We start from the raw sequence: 19360 nt of genomic DNA on the forward strand, positions 1-19360 counted from the left end.
TCTCTTTTGCTGTACAAATGGATTTTATATAGTCATTTGCCTTAGATTTAGCGAACAAAATAAAACCTAAAATATAAGTAACAAATCTCTCAACTAAACAGAATATCTCTAAACTACTTCACATCACAGCAAATCAAACAATTTGTGAGAGGTTTCTGAACTGCTTACTGTATATAAGCTTGTCTACTATTACCATTCTTTCAACTTGATTTCATTTGATTTTTCGTTTCAAGCTTTTCAGTTTTCTTAATTTCAGTTTATTTCAATTTAAAAAATATATATTATTGCTGCCCAAAATATTGTAAGTTTGATGTTTTTGCATGCCTGAAACTTAAATGTATTTTTAGACCCACCCCTGCCAAAAAAAAAAAAAAAAGTAATACATAAAAAGAAAAGGCCCGTCCAAGTCCATTATATTTATAAATTGTTGCACGATATTGTTAACTTTTCCAATAATTTCAGTTGATTTGTGAATTTTCTTTGTGTTGTGTCTTATATAAAACGCATTTATGATTTTCATAATTAGCGAACTCTATAAATATACATACATATATCTAATATGAACTCTATTAAATCTGTGCGAAATTTTATTCTATTTTCCAAAATTCTTTAAGCAAAATTTTCTAAAACTTACTTTTCAATATATCTATATTAGTTTCATATATTCAATATTTTTTTTATTTTATACATATATATAATATTTAGTCCTAACTGCTATCAAGTTTACTAATAAGGAACAAACATCTCTTTTTGCTCCCACTTTGTAATTGAAATCGAAATCAATATACAAAAAAAAAAAAAAAAAAAAAAAAAAAAAAAAAAAACCAAACAAATACGTATGATTATCGTATATGATATAGGACTTTACATTGGATTTTTACTTTCGTCAATTTTGGACCGATCCTCGTTTAGCGTATAGAAAACGACCTGGTGTAGAAACACTATCGGTTGGATCAGAATTCATAAAGAATATTTGGGTACCTGACACCTTTTTTGTAAATGAAAAACAATCATATTTTCACATTGCAACAACCAGCAATGAATTCATTCGTGTGCATCATTCTGGATCGATAACAAGAAGTATTAGGTAAAAATCAACTATCTTCAGCAAATTCAATGCAAAATTTTAAAATTTTTTACAATCTATATGTGTATGTGTGTAACTAACTAACAAAAAACAAAATACACTTTTTATTAAAGAAAAAAAACTATTGACTGCAAATAGTACAAAAAAAAAAAAAAAAAAATTTACTAACAAAAAAATTATTTTTTTTTTTTTGTTCTTTATTAATTCTTAACCCTTCTTGCAACTTTGTACTGTTTTTTGATGTGTGTGTATAAATGGATGTTGTAATTTACTAATCCAAAAACAAAAATGTTATATTTAAAATTATTTTAAAAACAAAAGTATATTTATCGATATGAAACGAAAAGTTCAACAAAATGAAAAACAGTTTTCAATCAAGTGAGTTCAATTGGCAAAAGTGAAAGCGATCGAAAGTTGGCGATTCTTACTATATATATTCCGAAAGTACTTAAATAAGTAGTAAAAAGAAAAGAATATATTAAAATATCTATTTTGCATATTTCATTGCACAAATGAAGTTTGCAAAGGAAATTGTACAAACCCCTCCTCTGGGAAATCCCTTTCAGGCAGGTTACCAGTTGCAGTATCTCATGTGTCTTTTACACCACAAAAAGGTTGCGCACTGGTCACAGTAGCTACTGTAGCTACTGGGCATATAATTTTCTACTACCTTTAAACGAAGAATCTGTCCAAAATCTATGTATCAATAACCAGCAGCCGACTAAAACTCCAAACTCAAACCAAACTCAACTCCAACTCAAAACTAAACTATATTTATATAAATATATCTATATATGCTATTATGTATACGTAGTATTTAGGTCACAAAACCTCATGTTAATAACAAAAAAAAAAAAATTTAATTACCCTGCGCCACTCGCCTCACTCAACTACAAAAATAACCAAATGCCACTCGTATCACTAACAAAAAATACAAATGTTGTTTCTTAACAATTAAATATAAATGAATGTAAACTCATATCCAATTGAACTCGCTCTACTAGAACAAAAAAATATATATATATTAATAACAAAGAAAACAACTTTGCCCGCCCCCCTAATAATCCCTTAAATGTCGTAAATTATTTGCTCCTCCTCCGCTTATTTAATTGTTGTGTAACCATTAGCTGTGTTCATTCGCCAAATCTTTCAAAAACTTACTAATTATCTTCTTCTCTATATTAACTTCCCATTCCACAAAACAAAAACATAAATGAAACTTTCCAGATTGACTATCACCGCATCGTGTCCAATGAATCTGCAATATTTTCCAATGGATCGACAGCTCTGTCATATTGAGATCGAAAGCTGTAAGTACTATGGATAATTACTTTAACAAATCAAATTTAACAATAAAGAAAGGCAAAAAATTAAAATAAAATTAATATCAATAATTAAATTTGAATATCGATATAAAATAAAATTGTAAATGTATTTGCATATCGATAGATATATACATAAAAATATATATGTATCGATAAGAAATGAACTCATTCAGAATATGAAGCACTTTATCAGTATAAACCCTAAAAGTGGCCAAAGTAAAGTGCCGATGTGCTTAGTGCTGGGTAACACTCAACTGCCCCGACCAAAACGATATATATCAATAGCTCTGTTTTATATCTTATATATATATTTATAGTTATAGCCCTTAGCTAATTGCATCCGCACCAAATTTTGGCCACTAAGCTTAAGGCCGCGCGCTGTTTGTTCAGTGTGGGCAGAAAAACCATTTTAAAGAAAGCAAATAATAAAACAAAAAGTGTTAAAATAAGCGCTAGAAACACGCAGAGAATATACAACGATAATCGTATACCGTATATCGAAAAAGGAAATAAACTTTAGTTATACAGGGCCCTGCGTACCTTATTTTCAAAATCAAATTAAGGATTTTTCTCTTTAGTAAATCAAAAATCGACATAGCTCTAGATAGTGCTTACTGCGTAGATATTTATATACATCTATATATATATATACATACTATTGCCCAAGTTGTTTATGATTTTCGAGACCATTGTTTGCACAGCCGCCAAATCAGTTAAAACTTAATCGTCTAAAATTTTATTCAAGCGACTTATCCAGCAGCCATACAACGTACAACTCTTTAATTCTCATGTTTCATTCATGTGTCCCCGCCCTTCCAATAAAAATAAAAATAAATCAACAAAAACAACAACAATCTCGCAGATCAACTAACATGATATATGTCTGTATATCATATCGTAACATTAAAGCGAATGAATTCATAAGATTGGTTGGTTTTCGGTCGCCTTCTCACTTACAGCAACCGCAGAAGGCTCCTGATTGTGATCGATCGACTTGAACAGAGCCAAAAGAAACCAAAATATAAGAAATATATATGCTTAATAATAAATGATCTAAAATTATAGCAACTATCCATATACTTAAAAACAATTCAATGTATATTATAAAACGAACTTTTTATAGCACGCTTTAACACCAAGATCTCACAAACACACACACACACATAAGCAATCTCTATGTAAATACATACTAAATATGATTAAATTCTTTGTCAAAACACTCGCTCACCCTAGTTTTAAACTTACCTTATTTAAAATTTAAGTCTAAGCTAATTGTAACACCCCAAAGTGAAAACAATTGTGTTACTATACAAAATAGAGTTGTCAGAGTTGACGTTCAGAATAAGTTCAATTGAACAAGTGATGAAATCGAAACTACTAAAAATACATGCACTTATTGACTATGTCTTTTTAATGATGTAGTGAACTAGTGAAATAGTAAACGTGAACTAATAAACCTATTTCCGTAATCGTGAGCTAGTACAAATTGAACGAGAGACTAGCGCGCTAGTAAGTTAGTTTACTAGTAAATGTGAAACTAGTATGTAAACTATTAAACTGCTTTTTGTTGTTATTCAAAAGTTCAATTACGGTTCATCTTGGTCAATCATTCGTACATTCCTTGGAACTAACTAGCTGTTCATACGATTGTATTCACCAATACGACTAAACCTGATTGAATTGAACTTATTCAAAGTCAACTCTCCTTCACCTTCACAAAACAACAACAAGCGAAACAAACAACAATTACAATAATTAATTAACCACCTGCCCCCTTTTTGCAACAACAACAACAACTACCACTACAACAACTACATCAACAATAACTGCATCCAGTTGGTTACACGATGCGAGATATCCGATATTTCTGGAGAGATGGACTGAGTAGTGTGGGAATGAGCAGTGAGGTCGAACTACCGCAGTTCCGCGTTTTGGGACACAGGCAGAGGGCGACCGAAATAAACCTAACCACAGGTACCCTCCATACATTACAAATTCATACCAGAATCCAAAAACAGATCCAAAAAAAAAAAACAACAAATACCAAAACATTGTGAATGAAACACACACAAAACAGTTTTCTTTGTTGTGACTATAAAAAAATAATAAAAACACTTTTCATTATTTTAATTTACTTTCATTATTACGTAATCTGTTTTAATTTCCTTTCAAAAGGGTTTATAGCGCATTTATATATATATCTCTCTCTATATATCAATATATATACCAAACAACATGCACATTTTCTTTAGTTTTGTGTTCACCTATATCGAGTGCTAACTGTAACTTGTTCTACTAACTAAAAAATTTATATATATATATGTATATACATATATATATACATATATATATATATATATATATATATATATATATATATATATATATATATATATATACATATCTTGTGTTTCGAGTGTCCTTTACTAACCTCTGTTGTGCCATCATCATATGATTTAATAATAGTATATATATAAACAAAAATACTTAAGAACAGTACGCAGCAGTTGTAGACAAGTGTTAGAAAATGTTGTTAGGCGTGTTTGCGAGTGTTAACTCTCCTTCTCTCTATAAAAGTATATATGTTTTCACTTTTAATTACGAGCTCAGCTACAGTTTTTCATTTGGATTTATTTTAGCGCATTTGCTTGGGTAGGCTTACCAACAACAACGACAAACAAGAAAATATTTTATAAATCTTGAAGTTATGATACACATATCAATATTATTCATAAACAGAATACACAAGAGCACAAATTTCTGCCATATTAGTGTGCTTAACTGAAAAAAAATAAATATTACAAAAAATATATAAATTAATAAAAACTACTGCCAATAAGAACAAACAGTAGCTTTAAGTTTAGTATTAAAAAATAGAAAATTATTGTATGCTGTAAAATAATATATAAATACTTTGTACTTTATTGTATTATATATGAACAACATTTTAACTATACTTATATCTATATGAATGTAAATCAAAAAATATATTTGACAACACTTCAAGCAACAAGTTCTGAATGAGACTATTAATTACCAAAAAAATATATATATATAAAAAAAAAAAGAACAGAAATTAAAAAATGTATGAGAAGAACAAAATTGATAAAACTCACTATGAAATTCTTTTTTTGCCAATCATTAATAGTCTCACGAAATGTATTTTTTGTTTTGTGCATATTTTTCGTCAAATGAACAACTACTACGACAACGACCACAACATCGCTCTGCGCCAAAAAAAAAAAAAAAAAAAAAAAAAAAATTATAACAATCAAATCAACATAAAACTCAAAAATTTAATTAACTTATATGTATATATACACTATACATATATATATACATATAAATATAAATAGTCGGCTACACGATGCGTGACATACGCTATAAATGGAACGAGGGCCCGAACTCGGTTGGTGTCTCGAGCGAGGTATCGCTGCCCCAATTTAAGGTCTTGGGTCATCGTCAAAGGGCCATGGAGATCAGTCTTACCACAGGTACCTGTAGACGGTTACCGATTTTTTTATAACTTTACTTTTAACTTTATACATACATACATCAATATACATATATATTTAAATATATATATATATGTATATATACATACTTATTTATATTTACCTTTATCTACACACAATACATCGTATGTATGTATATACAAAATAGTGCTGATGACGATTTTAACTCTGCCTATATATATATATATATATATATATATATATATATATATATATATATATATATATATATATATATATATATATAATTTTTGCGTTTTCATCTTGAGTTCGATTTGTTGCTTAACTTTTAACATATTTTCATTCTTTATAACAACCCAACAAATATTTTTATAAAGCACTCGTATACTTCTTCATCTACCTAGAACAAAAAGTCGGGTTATATAACATACATATACATATATTGAGCAAACAAATTGCTAAGATTACATTTGAAAATTGCGTCGCCATATGACAAATGCATGAACTTAAGCATAAACATTTTGCTTTCTCTCAATTTACAAATAACGCTCAAAAATGTATCAGCAGATCAGATAGAACTAGAAATGATTTCGGCATGCCGAATAATTCATATTTTTGCAGATATCCTTTCACGATTCATAGGAGCTTTTCATTATACATTATTATATAGAGTTAGTACATTGCTTAGAAATCATTGTAATGATTTGAGCATTTCCAATCATCGATATATACATAGCTTATAATTGGAAAATATATTTTAAATTTAATATATACATTATTATCCGAATACCAATAAATTAAGAAAATCGATCGATTTTAACAGATTTTATGATTGAAAATTAGGAAATTGATATGAACAATATAATACTAATTTTCTTTAAGAATGAAACCTACTATTCACATAAAACCAGAGCATTCAAATAGGACAGCTGCAAGAATATACAAGAAAAGAAAACATTGCTTAGCCCATTACATAGAATATGAAATTATAAAATAAAAGAAGACGAAAAAAGACAATATTTTAATATAAGAACAAAAAAAAATGCATGTTAAGCTAGTTGGATTTTTTTTTCCTTTCTATTAATTTAGTAAACCATTTATTTGATTTATTTCCTTTCAAATTTATTTAGTTTCCAAATCTTCATTTCGTCATTGGTTCATAAACAAAATTAAATTATTGGCCCAAGCCAAAGCGAATCAAATTAGTAACTAAAATCAATTGAAAAGTTTTCCGTACTTCATACAACAACAAAAAATACAAAAAATAAAATTAAAATAAAAAAAATAAAAAACGAAAAAAAATCATTGAAAACCAGCAAACAAAATCAAACTGAAATTGAATTAGTGACATTTGTGTCATGGCAACCACTAAGAGTAAACTTTACATATATATATGCAAAAATAAAATTAATAGAAACATACGTATATCTTCTATATATCTATATATTGAACACCGATACAAATAAAAAATAGCTATGCTTAACTTTATATGGCTTTTATACCTAGATAATCATCCTTTCGATTTATGCCTGGCATTAACAATATATTATATTTTTCATAAACACACACACATATATGACTATATTACATTATTAACTTAGTCACATTTAGTTAATAATACTATAATGCCAAAATTAAATACGCTATCAATATTTTCATTAGCATAACCCGAAACAAAACCAAATAGCAAAACAAAATCACATTAATATTGTAAAAAGAAATACAGAAAAATACACATCTAAAAAATATATACTGCAAAAATACTAGAATTTTAAAAACTTGAAATTTTAAAATAAAAATCCGTTTATTTCCATAATAATTAGCAGAACCAAGCAAAATCTAACAATATATTTATATATATAGTTATATATATATATATAAAAAAAAAAAAAAAAAACAAGAAGTAAAAAATAGAAAAATATACAAAACGCCCTCCCAAGCATGCTCTCATCTTTAAAGTTTCCTTTCAAAAACTATATAATAATACATATATAAATCTGAATTCTCGCAGGCCAAAAAAAAAAAAAAAAAATAACACAATAATTTTCGCCTTAGGCTAGCTCTCGCTCGCTCTCTATCTCCTGCTCATGTTAACTTTTGGTTTGTGTTTTTTTTTTTTTTTAACTTTTAGTTTAATATTGTTTTTTATTAATAATATAACCAAAACATATTCGTCTTAACAGTTTTCAGTCTAGTAAGCGTTAAATATTTCATCTAATTAGCACTTAACACAATTTTGACAATATCTAGTTAATATAAACATACATATATAGCCCATATTATCATAATGTTATTTTTTTCGCTTTACTTACTAATCAAATACATCATCTTCATCTTGCATAAGTAACACATAAATATCTAAATTATTGAAGCGTTTTTATGGATTCATATCGATTTATCATGCAGACAACCCTAAAGTTCCTACAGTTAAATGCGCTCATCTTTTGTTATTAATTTTTAAATTTTGCTTTAATTTTGTTTGTTTTTAATATGTGTTATAAATAAAACTTAAATTTTGTTTAGTAAATAAATGATATGGAATTATAGTGAAACATTTACTAATAATATTTTTACTCTCTGCTCTTTTTTTCTCTTTCTTCCTCAAAAAAAAAAAAAAAAAAACTAACGAATTGCCGGCAATTACTAAATTTGTTGTATAAAACTATTAATGACTAATGACTGATGGTTAATTACTAATAACCAATGACTAATGACTAATGACTAATGACTAATGATTAATGACTAATGATTAATGACTAATGACTAATGACTAATGACTAATGACTAATGACTAATGTCTAATGACTAATGACTAATGACTAATGACTAATGACTTATGAATTGTGAATACCGATGATTGGTAATAAACAGGCAACTATTCGCGCTTAGCCTGCGAAATACAGTTCGTGCGCTCGATGGGCTATTATCTTATACAAATCTACATACCCTCTGGACTGATCGTTATTATATCATGGGTATCATTTTGGCTCAATCGCAATGCAACGCCGGCGCGTGTGGCGCTCGGTGTGACAACCGTGTTGACAATGACAACGTTGATGTCGTCAACAAATGCGGCGCTGCCAAAGATTTCGTACGTCAAATCGATTGACGTCTATCTGGGAACATGCTTCGTTATGGTCTTTGCCAGTCTACTGGGTAAACAAAATCTAGCGACAAAAATATAAACCTCAACCAAAAAACTAACATTTACCAAAAAACAACAACACATTCCAATTCCAAGTAGCCAACATAGAGCACCACACACACATAAGCATCTAGTACGAAACACAGACACACATATATATACCCTACATTTATGTGTGTTGCTTTATTTATCCAATTTAACAATTTCTCATTTTATTATTTAATTTTTCCTTGGCTAAAGGCTCCCGAACAAGCCGAAATGCCAATCTACCTCTTTAAAAAAAAAGAAAAGAAAAAACACTTCGCTTAGCGTTTTGCAGCATATAAAAAATACCACAACTACAAATACACTTTCTTTCAACAGTCTTTTAATTTTTTACAGCAAAAAAAAACACACACACACAGACAATCAAAAAAATTCAAGTGAACTTTAAAGAATATTTTTTACTTGAATTTTTTAACTTTTTTGCGTAGTTTTAAACTCTATATTCATTTAAAAAAAAAAAAAAAAAAAAAAAAAAAAAAAAAAAAAAAAAAACACAAAGAAATCAATGAATTTTTAATGTGCTTGAACTATAGTTAACAAAATTTCAATGTCTATGTATATACCAAATTTCCATCAAATTTTCGAAAAAATATATTTCAAGCACTTGTACTACAGTCCAGTCCAATGCTCTAACTTTAACTTTCTCTCTTAAAATCCTAACATCTTAAGCAACAACTCACACTTTTACCTACAAAAAAAACTCTCAACTCCGGTCAACAATGAAAAAAAGAAAACTAAAAAAAAGAAAAGAAAAAATCTCTTTTTTCGTATTTGTATGTTATTGTTAATTTTTCTTTACAAAGAAACAATGCAACTATCATCCAAAGAAAATGTATGCAAATTCATAGATATGCGCTACCTGAACAGTAGGGGCCACAAAATTTCCAAGCGAAAAGTTTTGCACACACACACGTACACACACCCACACACTCAAAGACATACATGCACTCAATACAGTTAGTTAACACACCTGCAGAGCTTTTAGTAACTCAAAGCAAAAACCCAACTGAAATCGAAGCATGCTTCTGCAAAAAAATTAAAAGTTTATATGCCAAAAACCAATTATTTTAGCTTTAGCTTTACTCGTACTTGTACTCTCGTAGACGCCTCCAGGTTGACATTGTGTTCCACAAAAAAGAAAAAATTTCCAAAAAACGACCAAAGCTTAAAATGAAAGTCATTTTTCATCATGATAACTGCATAGAGAATGCACATGAACGAACACATTTCAACCTGCAATGGTACCCAGATATTAATATACGCCCAGCTTCCACTCAAAAAAAATATGTATAATAAAACGCAAAGCCTACGAAACAGCCTACAACTAAAGCTACTCAACATACTACATACTATATAATGAAATTTAAAAAAGAAAACTGAAAAAACGCCATGAATTCAAAAGAATAATAACAAAAGAACTCCAGCCCAGGGGTACGAGCTAAAAACCGAGCGCATAAAAATGATAACAGCATGCCTTGCGTCACACCTGGCTTGAGTCGCGATTGAATTGAATATAATATAATATATATAGAAAGAAAAAAAAATCACAACACTGTATATAGACCTCAAAAAAGAAGAAGAATGTCCACGCCTAGCTGAAGATCTAAGAATCATACCTCAACAAAAGATATATATAATCATAGATATATTCAAGCATTTGGTTTGTCAAGTCTGAGGCATTTGAATGTATGTCGCAGACATGACAATCGCAAATGCTAATGCCAAAGCAATAAATATCTAAATATAAAAAATTTGAGGTTAGGTAAGATATGTTAGCTGTTCTCTATCCCATATGCATATATATATTACAGCAAAGGCGCTCTGGAACTGGGTAAGTAAACTTGTTTCGTTTAAATGTTCTTTGAAACTATATACTCTAATTCCTCAAAAAGTAAAGAAAAATATAAATATATACCCTATTCCAAAATTAAAGTACATAGAACTTACAGTGTGAGTGGATCTCATATTGGATCCCTGCATGCCCTCTCTATTTAAGAAGTCTCATAACCATACACTATATATGACATAAAACGAAAAGCTGGAAATTGTGTGTGTATGTGTGTACATTCCATATATGTAATACACATATATAAGGATGTGACCCTCCAACCCGCCCACCGATAACCCCTACCAGAGGCGATTGTTCAATGAATTTGCATTTGAGGCACGCACATCAACATTTTCCTTGAATGATGGTTTCTCAGACTGCAGATATAAAAAATTTTATACATAAATCATTTGGCTAACAAATTAACCTGTATTTTATATATATATGATAACATATATATATATATATATATTCGTTCACTCATTTCAACACAACAACAACAACAATAACAGCCACAACAACAATTACAAATACAACAACAGCAACAAATAACATTTGCAGCAGACAGACAGAGATACTGACAAAACACACACACATACACATACACACGCATACAAACTCACATCACTCTCACAAACTCACACACACGTTTAGCCGTTACACCTTTATTGCTCTCTATCTATCTTACTCTTTCTCTATTTACCTCTCACACACACTCTACACTTGCTTTACTCACAACTTTTTTTTGTTGCTTGGCTAAAGTACAGAATATGAAATTTATTCAGTTTTTATTTCACTACCAACTACAACAATAACAACAACCACACATACAAGTGACGTTGCTTATTTATACCCTGTACCTTGGAAAATTGAGGAAAATTAGCAAAGGAAAAATGTCACTTGGCCTACCTTAAGCGAAATCCATCCTGCATAAGTGAAAAGTGAATTACAGTTCTTATAAGATATTTCTTATAGAACATATGCAGATATTACAGTTCTTATAAGATATTTCTTATTTAACATATACAGATATATATGGCGATTTTTTTCCCCCTTTCTTTCTAGTTCTTAGACTCGATTTGTGCATAGGCATATTGCCAAATGCTATATACTCGTCATACTCCTATACAGAAATATTGAACATATTGTACAACTTCTTCTATATCACTTAAGCTATATAGAATATACTATTTTCTATAAATATTCTATATCTGTATCGAAATCCTAATAATATACACAGCATTCAGAATCAAATGATCAAATGATTTTCACCTATAGGGGAATCAAATCCAATTCATATACAATACTTCTTTAACATTCCTTTACCCATTTATACATATGGAATTACTATTTAGAGCTTATGTAAACTCTTTGCAATTATTTTCCATCATTTATGCCAAGTATAACAGTTTAACATTCCGGTACAGGGTATCCATCAGTCGAGCATTCTCGTCTGCCTTTTTTACCCGTAGTGCTTTTACCCCGTAACCCCAACACTTTTCCACTTTTGATTTAATATGCCAACCCGAAGACAAATTCATGTACATATATTAACATATATCCAAATTTTTATAACTCACAAATTTCTTATTTTCCTATTAATCTTTCTTCACATATACATATATATATATATGCATATACGTATATAATTGCATAACTATTTGTGCACACACATATGTATATTTGTATATGTGTATATCTATATGTGCTTTTGCGTACATATATAAATGAATGCCAAACAAAAAAATTAATATTTTACAACAACGCTCCATTTTCCCTCCATTTACCGTTCCAAAAACCGTACTTCAAAATTACCAAAACTGTGCAACAACAATCCAACTATTTGACAACAACTACAACTACAACAACAACAACTACAACAACAACCACCACCAACAATAACAACAACAACAACAATTATTCAACATCATCAAAAATCTCATCTGGAACGCGGACTTGATTCAAAATTTTACTATGCATCCGCATCAAAATCCCCAACAACAACAACATTTCCTCCCCACACACCACGTACCGCCCGCAACCGACCGCTCTGAACCATTATCAAAATTCTTAATCGCAATCAATTCTCTAAAACAAAAAACTGACTCAATTCGAAACTGTATCCACTATCCAATATATATCATATCGCAATCGTAGAATACGCCACCGTCGGCTATATGGCAAAACGAATTCAAATGCGAAAACAAAGATTTATGGCGATCCAAAAGATAGCTGAGCAGAAAAAGCAACAATTAGATGGTGTGCAGCAGCAGGCCAATCCGAATCCGAATGTCGGAGGCGGACCCGGTCCTGAGCATGGACATGGGCATGGTCATCATGCCCACAGCCATGGTCATCCGCATGCGCCCAAACAAACAGTGAGTAACCGCCCAATCGGCTTTACAAATATCCAACAAAACGTTGGTACGCGCGGTTGCTCGATAGTGGGACCCTTGTTCCAGGAGGTGAGATTCAAGGTCCACGACCCCAAGGCACACTCCAAGGGCGGCACTCTGGAGAATACGGTGAATGGTGGCCGAGGTGGCCCCCAGCCCCATGGACCCGGCCCGGTACCCGGCGGTCCAGGCGGACCCGGCGGCGGTGGTGGCGGAGGCGGCGGCGGCGGTGGAGGTGGCGGACCTCCAGATGCTGGCGGCGACCCGGAGGCGGCCGTACCAGCACATCTATTACATCCGGGCAAAGTAAAAAAGGTGAAAATCCCAAATTTTAAATATTTAAATATGATCATAGCCAGTATATCATATATTTTTTAATGAGCATCCATAAAGTTGAAAAGTAAAAGCATGCGAAAATCATAGCATGGCTTAAATGCCCTTTCCTCTGTCTTGTTGTATATTTATAATTCACATTCTTATATATAATGTATAATATTAATAAATTGTATATTATTTCCTCACAGGATATCAACAAACTGTTAGGCATTACGCCTTCGGATATTGACAAATATTCGCGCATTGTGTTTCCCGTGTGCTTTGTTTGCTTCAATCTGATGTACTGGATTATCTACCTGCACGTTAGCGACGTCGTTGCCGATGATCTTGTCCTGCTCGGCGAGGAATAAGCGGCCATGCCCCCTAAGGGTGGCGCGGAGCCGGAAACGGAGCCTGGCCGGAGGCAACAAGTGAGACAACAGCGCACGAGAGAGTTAAACTGTGCAACGCGCTGAAAAATAAAGTTAAAAAAAATCATTAACCAAAAGTAATTTTAACTAGAGATATGGAAAAAGCAAAAGGCAACATATTATTGTTAAATACTAATAAAAATAATAATGATAAAAAAAAGAAAAGTAAACCAAAATGGATGAAAAAAACACACATATTATGGACGAGAGCAAAGAATATTGTTAAATAGATTTACGCAATTAAAAAAAATAAAATAAAATAAATATATATATATATAAATATATAAGCATAAATAAGAAGAGGAGAATGCAAAAGAACACGATGAATAATCAAAAGCAGCAGCGTATAGCAAATAGTAGAACAAATCTAAACTGAAACAGCCGAAGAAGCAGTAAATTAATTAATAACTATTAATATTTAAACAACAGTAAAAAGAAAAAAAAACCAAACAAAAAAAAACAAAAAAGAAAAACGATAAGATTAATGAAAGAATTAAGTAAAAGAAAAACGGAACAAATAGCAAAAATAAATACACAAAAAAAAAAAAAAAAAAAAACAACAACAACAATAAAAGCACAGTCAAACAAATTTATTTCCGACTCACATAATTCCAATTTTAAGGACACCCAATGCAATTAAATATATAGAAAATGAATCATATAAACAATTTAATAAATCAAAATGGAAAAATTAAAAGAAGAATAGCAAATTGTTTGGATAGATTTTTACGTTTCCCAATTAATTTTCAAGTTTCGATATATTTTTAAAAGTTTTTGTATGCCATGTATGTGAAAGCCACGTAACATCTAAAAGATCTGGACCTCCCTTAATAAGTTTACGGTTTATGTCGTTTGTCTGTTTCGAAATTGAAAAGTAGGAATATCAATATTCTGCAATACTACATTTGATTAAATAGACTCTTCGAAAGTGAAATTAGAATATTGCCTGTCCGTCCTCTATCATTATCCTTACTACTTGTGTAGACTCTCTTAATACTCACACAGATGATGTATGAAAAACACTCTCATATATAACTCACAGTCATGGCAGCTGGAATGCTTCTATCAAGAGGTGAGGGTATACTCTAGTCGTGACCACGCCGACTAGAGTGTACACATACTTACTTATTTACTTTGCCATTACTTCCCCTAAGCAGACAGTCAAATGGTCTTCCTTAATTTAGGCAACTGAAAACAAACTTAATTTAGTTTATGGTTTATGAAACCCCCTTATATATTAATTGCACACCTCATCTACTATAATGCCCCTTTAAAAATATATATGGATCTACTATGTTTCTTGATTTCTCAAAACTGAACACTTTTTAGCGCTTCCAAGAAAAATGGCCAAATTTTGTAGGAAATGTCGAAGAACAAATTTCGCAAATTAAGCAAATCATTTAATTTAAACTACTCGACCATAAATATATATATATAAAGTAATATATATATATATGAAAAGAAAAGAATTTTTAAATAATTTGCACATGAACAAATTATACAGAAACAAATTACTTTCAAGGGCACCTTTTGTAAGCGAAAGGCATCGGACAGATAGATATATACAAAAAATAGTTGATATGATTCGATTTTTAATAAAAATGGATTTTAGTTTTACCAATTTTATATAAAAACAAAAACACATGAACTAAAAAACATATTTTAATTGCACTCTAAAACTAAATCCAATAGACGAGTTACAAAACGAAAGAAAGAACAAAAATTTGAATGAAAAAACTGCCTAAACAAGAATTTAGAGATTAAGCAACAAACAAAAATAAAAAAAAAGAAATACTAAGTATAAGGAGTTAGACGTTAGTTTAATTGGGGAGATTTATAAAATATTTATTTTCCACAGAGGAAGAGAAACAATTGTAAATAAAACTCAAGAAATACACACTAAACACACACACATACACAAAAAGTAGGAGCAAAACTTCGCAAAAAGTAAGTTAAATTAAAGTTAAAAAACAACAACAATTAAAACAATTAATTAAATATTAGTTAATGTAATTACAGCTAGTTAAATACAAACATGTTCAAGCAGTCAATAAAGCGCTAAATCTAGCTGATAAACAAACAAACATAAACAATGCACCATTTAAGCTTAGTAAAAGACAAATACACACACTAATACACATACATACGGACACATATACACGTACATATATTTGAAGTTTTGGTAAAGTTCCTCAATGAAATTTTTCACTTTAGTTCAAAATGTGAATTTTAAGTTTGTGAATACCAAAACCTAGCACAATACTGACTAAATTTAATGATAATTAAATACTATATCAGCGTAACGTTTTAATTTCTTAATTATAATAAGTCGAAGCTGAGGCAGCGCAGGTTTTTTGTACAGTTAGCTGAGAGATATATATATATATATAGCTAATGCTGAGGTATACACCATATGAGTAGCAACTAAAATATTTATGTATATGTATTATGAGCATAACTATTATATAAATACATAACACACACACAGCCACACACACATACGAACACACACACATCTACATATTTATATGAATGTATGGATGTACTTTATGCAATGAGTATATACAATAACATAACGTATTTAAGCACTTATATGTAGCACGAGTTTTTTATATGTAAACCAAAACAAAAGAAAAAACAAAACAAACAAAAAAATATATAAGAAAAAACGTGAAAAAAAGAGAAGAAATAAACAATTAATTTTATATAGACTATATGCAAAAAGTACTCCCATAATAAGGTACACTGGCAGTTATAAGCAAACAACAAAAAATACACAATTCTAGGCGCAAGACTGTCGATAAAATGAGGAATATATAAAGTATATATAGATCATGGCATATATATATTAATCTACACAGTCAACAATGAATGAAAGGAAATACTCTATATACATATATACATACACTTAACCTAAAACATACCCTAACTAATAATAATCTGAATGTAACAACAACAACAACAAGCGAAAATTACTTTATTAACTTTCTAGACAGACAAACACAGACTCCAACACACACACACTAATAAACATACACACTCGTAAACGTGTAACCAATTGAAGAACTTTTACCTAGATTTTTGTATTGAACCAGTTGAGCCAGGTGGTACTTAGCTACTTAGGATTTGACCTAACAAAATAAAAAAGCAACTGCAATTGATTTACACCAATAAATAGGAAAAATTTAATGAAATAAGAAACAGCAGAGTTAGTAGAAGCAGCAAATGCAGTGAAACATACAAAACTCAAATTTAAGCTTAGCCACACACACAGAATTTTTTCAGAACACACTCACCCACACACACACACACACAGACTTAACTCGACATCAAGTGAAATCGGTGATAACATGAATATATATAAGTATAACTGGGCATATACTATATATATATATATATTTTGTAGCTATACAGGTGTCGGAATTCAATTATATATATGTACATATATACATATATACGTATATGACCGAGCGAAAAAAAATAGTTAAATCAAAATGTTTCTAAATTGCGTTAAGTGCGTGTTATGTGAGAGGCTTAACTGTAACGATAACAACAACAAGCCGATTACAAAATCGATAACAACAACAAATAGCTGCTCAACGGTTTCGGAGCGTATTTCCAAAAAAAAAATATATAAAAAATAAATACTTTAGTTATAAAAGAAGAAGAAAACAAAAAAATAGCTGAGAATTTTTAAATAAACAAAACTAATTAAGTTAATATATTTACTTTTCGTATTCTTTTTTACTCTACACCTAGTTAATGGTATCATTTGTCGAGAATCGAAAATCGAAAATATTTAGTTTGGCTATAGTGAAAATTTTTTAAATGGAAATGTTTAAGAATATTTATAAAAACAGCAAACAAAACGGAAAGAAATTTCAAAACAAAAAAGGGCAAAGCATTTAGGACAAATAATGACACAAGCCCCGCAAAAATATACACAACAATATATATAAAAAAATATATATATATAAAAAAAATAAATAAATAAAGATAAAAAAGAAATGTTTGAAGCATTTTTGGTGCCGTTTTTTTAGAGAGCGGCACCAACACACACAAAACAAAAACATGATTATGATAAATATGTATACATATAATGAGAGTTGTATGTGCATGATGTAACAATTACATCATGTATGTGCGTAATGATGTATAAATACAAATTGTATGTATATTATATATGTATGTATGATGGTCTCAACAAAATGAAATTCTAAAGTATATAGATAAGGAAACGAAAAACAGTTAAGAACTTAAGGCATTTAGTTAAAGAATAAAATCTAACACACACACACATACACATACACACATATACGCACACACAATCATTAAAAGCGCACCAAAAAAAAAAAAAAAGAAAAAAAAAGGAAAAACATTTTTTAAATGCAAAAAATATATATAATAAATAAAAAACAATTATAATTCTTTAAAACATATATAGAAACAATATAAAATAAAATAAACATCAATTGGATAATTGCACAAAATAAACTGCAAAATGAAATTGAATACTTAACACACATACATTATCACAAACAGACACACACACATATACTTATGGTTGTACATCTTTTTGATTACCTTTCAGTTGAGCACAAAGCTTAGAATTATAAATAATTATACAACTTAAGTCTTGTTAACTAAATGTTTAATTTGATTTGTTGCTCAATTATTGTTAACAGCATACCATCCTTAAAGAACAAGAATAACGAAAAACAAAGAAAAGTCCTTAGCACAACTCGCTGCATTTTCGTAGTTTTCTTTCAAATTTTCTTCAAACTCTTTCACATCCATCATGAGCTGCCATAAACCAGCTAATATAATGTATCTATTGTTATTATTTTGTTTATCCGTCCATTAATAAAGTTCCTAATTTCAATAAATGAACTATTTGTTATGATTAACAGCAGTCAGCGAGAAAAACTCTAACTCTAACTCAATCTCAATCTCAATCTCAACTCAACTCAACTCCCACGGAGCAGTCAATTCTCAATTTGTCTTATGATCGCTTTTCAGTTTATCGCATCTCATCTACAGCTCGAACTCTCGTCAATTATATTTTCAAAAATCTCTCTCTATCTCTCTCACACTCATCGTCTAAGTTTGGTTATTTCCTCCCGATGCACGTTTTTGTTGCTCAATCAATAATCAATCCAGTATAAATACCCCAGAAGAAATCGTAGTTAAGCCAGCATTATGTAACTGTTCAATGCATAAAAACAAAACCCAAAAAAAAAAAAAAAAACAAAAAAAAAAAGATAAATATTATAATGAAAAATAATTTAAAACGTAATGAGTATGTAATGATT

At 29.9% G+C, this 19360-nt stretch overlaps 1 protein-coding gene across 12 annotated transcripts in view; it reads left to right on the top strand.

Moving 5' to 3' along the window:
• Rdl (Resistant to dieldrin) overlaps positions 1-19314 on the top strand; it is a 37914-nt gene extending 18600 nt beyond the window's left edge. For 7 of the 12 annotated variants that reach the window (XM_089468316.1, XM_089468320.1, XM_089468315.1 and 4 more), the window contains exons 5-10: positions 861-1087; positions 2315-2397; positions 5769-5906; positions 8760-9044; positions 13064-13617; positions 13827-19314. In XM_089468316.1, coding sequence (XP_089324442.1) covers positions 861-1087; positions 2315-2397; positions 5769-5906; positions 8760-9044; positions 13064-13617; positions 13827-13988 — 1449 coding nt within the window. In that variant the 3' untranslated portion in view covers positions 13989-19314. Of the gene's footprint in view, positions 1-860; positions 1088-2314; positions 2398-4248; positions 4387-5768; positions 5907-8759; positions 9045-13063; positions 13618-13826 lie in introns of all 12 variants that reach the window. The other 5 variants (XM_018007459.2, XM_018007463.2, XM_018007465.2 and 2 more) reach the window with 4 other exon arrangements.
• The last annotated feature ends 46 nt before the right edge of the window (positions 19315-19360 follow it).

Source organism: Drosophila arizonae, chromosome 4 (genome assembly GCF_054131065.1).
Source record: "Drosophila arizonae isolate 15081-1271.41 chromosome 4, UAZ_ARI_1.0, whole genome shotgun sequence".
In the NCBI taxonomy this organism is placed as follows: Eukaryota; Metazoa; Arthropoda; class Insecta; order Diptera; family Drosophilidae; genus Drosophila; species Drosophila arizonae.